General features: G+C 34.6%; 1 protein-coding gene across 1 annotated transcript; it reads right to left on the bottom strand.

The window, feature by feature from the left end:
- Positions 1 to 233: 233 nt before the first annotated feature.
- LOC141690606 (kiwellin-1-like) lies at positions 234 to 665 on the bottom strand. Its single transcript, XM_074495392.1, has one exon. It carries the CDS (start codon positions 663 to 665, stop codon positions 234 to 236), a length of 432 nt encoding a protein of 143 aa, XP_074351493.1.
- Positions 666 to 11,312: the final 10,647 nt, after the last annotated feature.

The raw sequence follows: 11,312 nt of genomic DNA on the forward strand, positions 1-11,312 counted from the left end.
CTAATAAAATATGCTTTCTTGTCCTGTCCTGCGGTTGTAAGAGGGAATTTAGAAGATTGTTACAAATGAATATATCGAAGAATGCAAGTCAAATATCGAACAAAATTTAACTGAAGAAATTATATTACATATAAATTATAGACACCGAGTTTTTTATTACAATGATAAGTTAAGAACATAGATATATATATATATATATCAATATTTAACAGTATAAACTGAAATTCTTGTCACTAAGCATCAGTCCAGGTAATGTCAACCTCCCCGACATTCTGATCCAAACCTAAAGCTTCCCACACAGCTTTCGGAGCATCCACTATGTTGTTTGAGCATGGAGGTTGATAATCATATTCATTATCACACCCCATGGTAGAGTCATACTCGTCTATAACCATGGCATCCACACTTCGACCATTAGCACTTATGGTGATTTTGTTTAGGCATCTCGATCCTCCTTTGTACCAACCGGTCGACAATGTCATAACAGGAGTGTCATCATTATGATATTGATTATCACATTCAGATGGACCACCATCATCTCCATTCTTTTCAAAACTATTTAAGGTCAGAGTCGCTTTGGTGTTCTCACTGACCGGAGGTGAACATTTGTATGTCGTATAAAATTTACCTTTCTTGCAGCAGTCGGAGCCATTTCTTGGTTGCATTGTCTGGGAGGTGCCTTTCTGTTAGTAATTAATCTGAATCTATTTGTTTATTTTAGTTTACATTTGTTCCCTCCAAGCTGCAGGACAGTCAGATGATTAGTGGAGTATTTTTAGGAGTCATGGAAAAAGTATAGGAGTAGTAGGCTGTTAGTTCCTATTTTCTAGCTAGTTCATTTGTTCAGCTTTAAGTATTGTATTGTATTCATTTTTAAAATAAGAGAAAGGGATTTCTACCAGCATACTTTTGTTTTTCTCAGTTTTATATATTAGTACATCTGCAATTTAATTACAAGAATTGGTATCAAGAGCCACCAGATATATATATTTGTTGTATGCCAAAGTATATGCCCAAGGTGACGGCAATGGAGACAAACAAAAGTAAGAATAGTGCGGTTAGTTTAAGTTATCCGATGCTGACGAGGGATAATTACATTGCCTGGTCAATGAGAATTAAGGTCTTTATGCAGGCTAATGGTGTGTGGACTGCAGTAGAATTGAAGGATGAAAAGGCAAAAGTTGAAGATAAAGAGGACAAGCTCATCTTAGTTGTCATCTATTAGAGCATACCTTAAGATAATCTACTGTCCATTGTAGATAAGGAAATTGCGAGGGAAGCCTGGGATGCAGTAAAGACGCTAAGTCAAGGAGCTGACAGGGTCAAAAAGGCGAGAGTGCAAACCCTGAAGGCAGAGTTTGAGTCTCTGAGCATGAAAGAGATAGACAAATTAGACGACTTTTACATGAAGCTTGAAGGACTTGTGACAAACATAAGAGCTTTGGGAGAAGAAGTAAAAGAATCCTACGTGGTAAAAAAAATTGCTTCGTGCAGTCTCTCCGAAGTTTCTGCTAATAACATCGACTATTGAACAGTTTGGGAATTCGGAGAAAATGTCTGTGGAGGAGGAAATTGGGTCTCTTAAGGCCCATGAAGAACGGATGAAGGGACCAGCTGAATTGACTGGTGGCCAGCTACTTTTGACAGAAGAATAATGGGCAAAACGTAAAGGAGGCGATGACAAGTTTTTACTCACCAGGGAGGAATGGATCAAGAAAACTAACAGGGGAATGAACTCATACATAAGTCATAGAAATCAAGGTGATAGTCGTGGGAAAGATAGAATTTGTGACAAAAGAAATATAAAATGTTATAATTGTGGTATCTACGGTCACTTTGCTGCTGAATGTCGCAAACTAAAACGTGAAAAGGAAACAAAGCAGGAGGCAAACTACATCGCTCAAGTTGATGATGATGAGCCTACGTTACTGATAACAGAGGTCGAGAAAACTGGACCAGGTTTGGTGTTGCTAAACGAAACAAAAGTTATGCCAAAGTTGAAGACATGAGGAGATCAAGTTGGGTCAAATCTGTGGTATTTGGATAACGGCGCAAGCAATCATCTGACGGGGCAAAAGGTAAAATTTAAAGAGTTGGACGAAGAAGTGACCGGGAAAATTAAATTTGGTGATGGTTCGACAGTTAATATTGAAGGAAAGGGATCTGTGACTTTCATGTGCAAAAATGGAGAAGAGCGGACGTTGAATGAGGTATACTACATTCCAAACTTATGTAGTAATATTATCAGTATTGGTCAGCTAACCGAGGAAGGAAATAGAATTATGATTTGAGGAGAATATTTGTGGGTTTACGAGCGAAAAGGTATAATACTTATGAAAATTAAGAGATCTGCTAATAGACCCAATAAAAACATTTTTGAAACCAGAAATTTGAGTTTTATGCTGTCAAAATCTGAATATATTTCTTGATTATGGAATAACCATTTTGGACATGTGAATTTTCAAGCAATGTCTTTGATGTCAAAAATGAGATGGTGTTGGGTATTCCAAGTTTTGTTCAACCAATGGAGGTGTTTCCGGGATGTTTAATGTCAAAACAAATCAGGAAGTCTTTCCCATCCAAAACAACGTATAGCGCAAAAGCAGCTCTGGAATTAGTGCATGGTGACTTCTGTGGCCCAATTTCTCCAACAACCTCGGCAGGGAATAGGTACTTTTTCTTACTGGTGGATGACTATAGTAGATTCATGGGGTATATATGTTAAAAGGCAAGGACGAAGATTTCAATGCTTTTAAAAATTTAGAGCTCATGTTGAAGATGGATTAGACAAAAAGATTAGGGTGTTTAGAACGGATCGGGGGGGGAATTTTGCTCCATAGAGTTCAACAATCATTGTGAAGGCGCTGGAATTACGAGTCACTACACAGCCCCATACTCTCCGCAACAAAATGGAATGGTAGAACGGAGGAATAGAACGGTGGTAGCAATGGCATGAAGTTTTTTAAAGCATATGAAACTACCATTAGAGTTTTGGGGAGAAGCAATTCGCCACTCAATATACATACTCAATCGATTACCAATCAGGGCAATAACATGAAGGACATCATATGAGGCATGGTACAAAAGAAAATCTCAAGTCGGTCACATTCGAGTGTTTGGATATTTGGCTTACATGAAGGTTCCAGGAGAGAACATAAAAAAGTTGGATGATTGTAGTGTGGCAGTGATTCACCTCGACAAGGAACCTGGTACAAAAGCCTATAGGCTGTTTGATCCGGAAAATAATAAGGTTTTGATAAGTCGGGATGTTATATTCGAAGAAGAAAAATCTTGGTCCTGGAAGCAACAAGAACAGATGGATATTGTTCAGGAGGTGAACACGTTTACAATATATAAGGATAATAATGCACGGAGCCTTGATGAGAATTTCGATGGAAACTTTAATGGTGATGTGACGCCCTCCAAACCTGGATCAGAAGTTTGGGGCTCACAACACACACACAATATACAAACATGTATATAAAAAATTATATGCATTGACCCTTCTTTACACAACCACGGATCGCAACAGGTTAAAGTATGAAAACAAGCCACAACCTTAACTTTTATTATATCATACCAAATCCCAACTAGTTCAACTTACCACTGATAATGATACTGTTCTTACAATCTTACATATCTTATTTACAATGTAAAGCTCCTTCTAACTCGATCCAACTTAACCGGAGACCCTAGCTCGCACACTGGACAGGGAATCCTCGTTACCAACACTTTCCTTTTTAATTGTTGAAAACATAAAAAGTTTTGCAAGAGTGAGCTAGCTAGCTCAGCAAGTCATAATAGCAACAATTGAGGTTAAACAATAATCAATTAAGGTGATTCAGAAGAATCAAGTTTTCTGAATAAGCAATGATTAGAATTGGATATTCACTTTTCATTTTAAAAACCAAGGTTAGGCTGCTGATCAGTCACGCAATAACCCTGAGCAAGGCTCTCAGCTTTGCTCTATATACTAGATCCAAGGCACGCATTGGCCTATTGTGACCACGAATCTGGTCTGACCACGAATCTGGTTCACATTTATAAAACCATCCAATTCTAAAATAATTCAATATGATAATCAATGTAAATCAATAAGCTGAATCATAAACAACATTTATCTTGAAGCATAGGGTGATTCATAACACCATGAAGGCATAACATGGAATTCAAAAATATTGGCTTTCAATCAAGGAAAGAATCAGAAAGTAGAAGACCAAGGGTTCAAGGGTTCCAAGAATTGGTCTTCTGTTAAACAAGGAATAAGGGTTGGTATGTTAAGAAACTCAATATCAGAATCAGTATGTGGTAGATATGTATTTGTGGAGTAGTATTGTATGTGTATGGCTCGTATCTGGGAATTCAACAATCAATGGTTTATGAAGAATAAGGCTTATGGCTCAAGATCAATAAGAATCAGGATTCAAGGTTAAATAGTTCAATGCGCTTGCAATATAAAACATGAGTTATTTTGAATAATAGCGACATGTTATGAAACAGTTCGAAAATATTTGTAATATATCTTAAAGAAGGTTCAGAATTACCTGCCTTATCACCGATGATTTACAACTTTACTTGTACCATCTAACAATTTTACTTTTCCATCATTTTTCTTCTTTTTATATGCCTTGCTTATATTCATCGATCATTTGCTTTCTTTTTCTACACTTCAGTTCTATTTACTGATCACTGGCCTTCTTTTATATGTCTCGCTTACTCTGCTAGGCATCACAGGTATCTATCAATACTCAATCTCATATCATTATAATCATCACATCAACGTCATAAGCTTTTGTCTACCCTTCGTTTTACCCAAATCCGATTTACGGATTAAAAGTTATGACTAAAACAGTCAAACAATAACCATATAGGCATATAACACATCAATTAGATAGCACGTAGCACATAGCACGAGAGATATTTGATCAAAATAATTTTTCAAAGAAGATTTGGGGTTAAAATGATCTTCCAGATATTTAATACGAATTTTTGAACATTTTTCGGAATAAAAATTGGACTCCGAATCATTTTATAATTAAATAATAGGGTTCGAAAACCCAAATTTGACTTTAAAATAATTTTATAATAATTATCGAGCTTCGAAAATAATTTAAAATAATATTTTAAAGCTCGAAACTATTTTTCAGAATTTTTAAATCAATTTTAACTAATTAAATCTAATTAAATAATCAATTAAAATTAATTAATCAATTAATATTTAAATTAATTGAATAATTAAATAATTAATCATCAACTAAAATTAATTAAATAAATAATTAAGATTTATTTTAGAATTAAAAATAATTTTCAGAATGAAAAATATTGATTTTTTTGGAATTTAAAATAAATAAAAATATTATCTGAAAATAATTGTAAAAAGAAAATATCATTTTTGTAAATACTAAAACAGGAATATATTTTTCGGATTTTCTGGAAAAGCCAAGGACCATTTTGCAAAACCGAACAAGTCAGGGGGTCAAACAACAATTTTGCTGTCTTCCCCACCCTCCCGCCGGCGATCGCCATTGCTGGCGGTCCCCAACTTTCCGGTAATCTGTAAAACAACCCAGAATACTTCCAGATTAACAGGGAATATTCTTTAGACTTCCAGGAACACATCTGCAGACTCAATTCACTGAAATGACTGAAGGATTAACCAGAAAAGTCGCCTGAAAATCCCGCCGCCGCGGGGTTCGATTTTCCGACGAAGCCCTTTCGGCTATCGTCTGTTAAACATATATATATATATATATATATCATTCGAATCGTCTTTCGACGATCTACAACTCTGTGCAACCAATTTCAAACAATAACCCTAAACACAAAAATATCCAATTTTCAATTAAGAACATTCAACTTATAAACCATAATTTTAATTTCCAGAATCAAACATCATTTTCTCTACGTTATTGAACTCTATTTTTGACATATAATATACCAAATTGACCAGAAAAATATTATCTACACGATGGAATCATCAAATCATATCAACAACATCAAGAACAAATTTTCTTAATTTAATCTTTAATAAATTCGAAATAAAACAATTTAATAAGAAAAATACCTTGATTTCTGCATAAAAACAGATGATTGATTATGAAAGGACTTTTCGAGAGCTTCGATTTGATATATTGCACGCCCGGATCGGAGTTCGATAACGCCTTCGTTCGTACGTTTGATTCTCAAGAACGCGACATGAATTCGATATTTTCTCTGTATTTTACGGGGTTTTACTGACTGATTGTGATTATACGAATAAAATGAAATGATAAAAGGGCTATATATATTTTTGGAATATTGGTTCGTTTTGGATCATTTTGGATCGTTAAATTAGTTACTTAGCCGCTAAGTAACTGCAAAAACGATCCGATTTGATACCCGTATTGGATAATTATCCAAACTGGGCTTCTTATAAAACGCTATATATGAGAATAACGTAATAATATCCCGTCTTTCGAGAATACGGGTTTTGTTGATTCACCGAAATGATGATCGTATCGAAAATCTTGCGCCGGGCCGCGCACGGGTCAAACCGTAATCCGGATCGAAAAAGTCAAAATACGAAAAATGTTCGGAATTACCAGATTAGGTTAGGAAGGAGTTTTCGGAAGAGTTTCGGGTTGTAAAAACGGTTGAAGTCGGACGATTCCCGGCTTTATAAAATAATTTTGTAATTATTCAGAAAATAATAAATAAATTCATAAATCAATATAAAATCATATAACAGCCCAATAATTACCAGAAAAATATCGTAATTATCTATATTTTATTCTGGTCATAATAAAATTAACATACTTATACTGTATCAGATATAAGCATTCACATGTCCACACCAATCATCAGATAATTCACCAAAATCACATAATAATTATATAAAAATTATTTATTGATAAAATAATTATACGCGATATCCTAGATGTTACATCCCACCAGCAGTGCCCGATCTTCGAATGCCCCGAGTGATGAAGATACAGAGAATACAGAAGTTTCTCGCAGCCCGGTGCCTACAACTATTGATCCTTCTATGTATGAAGGCAGCACGGAACTGAAAAAATTCAAGTCAATTAACGATCTTTATAACAACACTAAGGAGGTGGAGTTACAGGAAGAGTTGTTACTTATAGGGGCTGAGGAACCTGCAACCTTTAAGCAGGCAGTAAAAGAAAGCGAATGGAGATTGGCAATGAAAAAGGAGATGAAATTTATTAAGAAAAACAACACCTCGAGATTGACAGAATTACCAAAAAGATGCAAGATCATCGGTTTAAAATGGATTTATAAGCTTAAAAAGGATGCAAGTGGAAGGATAGTAAGGCACAAAGCACGGTTAGTCACCAAGGGATACGCACAGGAATATGGAGTTGATTTCGACAAAATTTTTGCACCTGTAACACGGCTTGAAACAGTTCATTTGTTGCTGGCTCTTTCAGCTAAAATAATTGAGAGGTGCATCACTTAGATGTCAAAACAGCATTCTTAAATGGGGAAATTCTTAAGGATGTTTACATTGCACAACCAGGGGGCTTTGTCAAAAAGGGGCAAGAACAATTGGTATACAAATTATAGAAGGTGCTATATGGCTTGAGACAAGCCCCACGGGCTTGGTATGCGAAGCTGCACAAGTGACTTGATAGTCTGGGGTTCTCCCGTTATCCATACGAACATGCAGTATATGTAAAAAAGGAAGCAACGGATGTGCTGATCATAGCAGTGTACGTGGATGACTTATTAATCACGGGGACTAATGTAGATATCATCAAGGCATTCAAGACACGGATGAGTAAAAGATTTGATATGAGTGATCTTGGGCGACTATCATACTATCTTGGGATTCAAGTCGATTAAGGACAAGGTTATATTGAAATCAAGCAGTCCTCATATGCCAAGAAAATTCTGGAGAAGGGGGGCATGGCAGGATGCAATCCAACTAAATATCCCATGGACCCGAAAGAACAATTAACTAAGGATGAAAATAGAGAGCTTGTGGATTCCACGATGTATAAAAGTATGGTAGGTGGTCCCAGATATCTTGTACACACCCGTCCAGACATATCATATTTTGTGGGGATTGTCAGCCGCTTTATGGAGAGGCCTATTGTGGTACACCAGAACGCAGTAAAACGTATTTTGCGATATGTACAAGGAATATTGAATTATGGTCTGGTGTATTCAAAAATCAGTGGAAATAATGTGCTTACAGGGTATTTGGATAGTGATCTTGCAAGACATGTTGAAGATAGGACAAGCACTAGAGGTATGGTATTTTATATGGACGAAAATGTAATCACGTAGGTCTCGCAAAAGCGGAAATGTGTTGCCTTATCTTCATATGAGGCCGAGTTTATGGTTGCTACAACAGCAGCGTGTCAAGCTATTTGGCTCCGAAATTTGTTAGGAAAGATAACTGGGGAGTACATTGGGCCTGTAGTGATTTATATCGATAATAAATCAGCTATCGACTTGGCCAAGAATCCTGTGTTTCATGGGTGTAGTAAATACATAGATATTCGTTATCATTTTATTCGCGATTATGTTGAAAAATGTGAAATAATCGTGAAGCATGTGAGCTCTGTAAATTAATATGCGGATGTTTTTTACCAAGGCTCTTACTACTCTCTGAAGTTCGAGAAGATGAGATGCTTACTGGGTGTCAAGAGTCTGCCTAAATACAATTCGGATTAAGGAGGTGATTGTTAGTAATTAATCTGAATTTATTTATTTTTTTTAGTTTGAGTTTGTTCCCGGACTCACTCAGATGATTAGTGGAGTGTTGGTAGGAGTCATGGAATTAGTATAGGAGCAGGAGGTTGTTAGTTCCTATTTTCTAGCTAGTTCATTTGGTCAGAGTATTGTATTGTATTCATTTTCGAAATAAGATGAAGGGATTTTTACCGGCATACATTTGTTTTTCTGAGTTTCAAATCATACAGCTTATATATATATATATATATAGTAAAGTTCTATGGAGTCCATCTTTTAATTGGAGTTCTCGGAGTCCATCTATATTCTGCAAATAAAATATCTTCTAAAACATGTTATCTTGCAAAACATGTTTCACAAATATCATTATTTCAATAAAATCACGTAAATCTCATACATTTACAAGTACAATATGTATGTTCTGCAACATGAACATTTATGTTCTGCAAACCAAGCATGTTTTGTAGAATAATATATTTTGAAATATTCTACTTGCAAAATCTATGCAATATGCAAGGTTTTCAATAAAATTAATATATATTAGTGCATCTGCAATTTAATTACAAGACTTTCTTCCCCTAATTTTTCCACTCGGACTGCAACCTTCAGCATTGAGAATAAACAGCACGAAAAAAACTGCTGCTGGTAGTACATTTTCATTTTCTCTTCACTTTTTTACTAGATGTTTAAGTAATGTTGGATTGGATTGTAGGTGTAATGATTATGCACTATATATAAGGTTTGTGACGGACAAAATGCCAAGCTTCTGGTCAGAAATGTAAACTAACCATTAAATACATGTTCTACCTACGAAATCAGACCGTCCAACTTAATATTCATCACCTGCCTTTTTGTGACCCATTAACCGGATGCATTCAAACCATAAGAATACATAACATGGGCTTGTAGGCTTGTAGGAGAATGTTGTCTTGGATTATATACAGAGTTGTGCCTCATGTTTCACATGCTCTATACAAAATTAGAAAAATGTGCCCAAGTCCTAATAATAAAAAATAAAAGTAAATACATACAATAATAAAAATTATTAGAAATTATATTTTTAACATAATTAGAATTAATTTAAAATATAAAAAATATTATAAATACATAACACTAGGATAAAAAATATAAAGATACAAAGGATTCCTCCATTTTTGTAAAACTTCATTCAATTCTAAAAATCCAAACCTTAATTATATATATTTGATGAACCCATGGTGGGAAGGTGTACAGTAGCCGGAAAATAAGGAGTTAAAGAATTAATTTAGAGGGAAATGACGTGGTCTTGATATAGATGATAGCCACTCATTCAACATATCTAGCGTGCTTCTTTCTCGGTATCTAAAATTTTACCTAACAGGAGTGTCCCTTGGAGTACTGTTTTTTTTACATATCATGTATATTTTTAAAATTAGGAATTACCACGTAGACATTATTGTTAATAGGTGGTTGTACTTGGAGATGCCTAAGACAGTATCTTGTATGCTGTATTTGATTGTATGATGTATTTGATTCAATAAAGGTCTCATTAACTCTGGTTCAGAACTTAACATGGTATTATTAGCGGAGCAAGTTCTCTCACCCCAATTGTGTAAATTTAGTTATTTGTTAGTATATGTAATCGAGTGAGTAAAGTGTTAAATATGATCTAATTAAAACTTCTTATAATAGGTCGAGCTAATGTTCAACAAGCTTGAGACCACGATCAGTTACCATAATTAGTAATGCATGAATTAAGTATATTGAGGTATCACAATCAGTTACGGTAATTAGTATATAATGCATAAATAATATTCAATAAGCTTAAAGTCACAATCCGTTACCGTAATTATAAATACATAAATTAAGTAGGTTGAGGTAATGTTCAATAAACTCAAGGTCACAATCAATTACAGAATTAGAGATGCATGAATTAATTCATCTATGTATTTTGAACTAGTAGCGATTAGCGAGTGTTAACGAACCAGTCACTCTAAATCTAAGATATGTATTAGAGAAATGCATAATCTAGAATCTTATATTAGAATCTTATATTAGTATTTTAACAATGAGAAACACTAGAAAACTAAGCAACTAAAAGGGAAAAAATGTAAAAAAAGTTGTACATAATTTTTGGGCAACATATGTCCTCGCCGGAGGTGCGGAGTTTATCTTTATCAGTGTAATTTAGAGAAAGAATTTCTTAGCAAAATAGGGATCGGATACGTGATAAAAATGATTTGCTTATAACAATTAATCTAATTTCATATAATTAAGATTAATTTTTATCACGATATCTCTACACATTTATGTAAAACTGTGTGACAATATTTTTTACCCGATTTAGGAGTCAGTTTATATGTTTTTTCTTTGTAAGCAAACAACCTCTTTGCATAAATGGATCAATGGAGGATCAATGGATCTCTGTCTCTGTGGTTGCAAAATTACTTATTAAATGTTTCATCATCAACGAATTTGAATGATATTTTGCCCGGCAACGCAGAAAGCCGTGCCTTTTGTTGTATTTTGTTATTTTAAGAACAAAAGATGCAGCAAACGCATTATCGAAAAACGAATGTACTGCGTGCGTTTTAAGTTGTAAACGTCATGAACTTTATTCTCTTAATTATTTT

Source organism: Apium graveolens, chromosome 10, assembly GCF_009905375.1.
Source record: "Apium graveolens cultivar Ventura chromosome 10, ASM990537v1, whole genome shotgun sequence".
Classification (NCBI taxonomy): domain Eukaryota; kingdom Viridiplantae; phylum Streptophyta; class Magnoliopsida; order Apiales; family Apiaceae; genus Apium; species Apium graveolens.

Bases quoted from the DNA above. Each gene is read 5' to 3' on its own strand.
- LOC141690606 (XM_074495392.1), bottom strand. From the start codon at position 665: ATGCAACCAAGAAATGGCTCCGACTGCTGCAAGAAAGGTAAATTTTAT.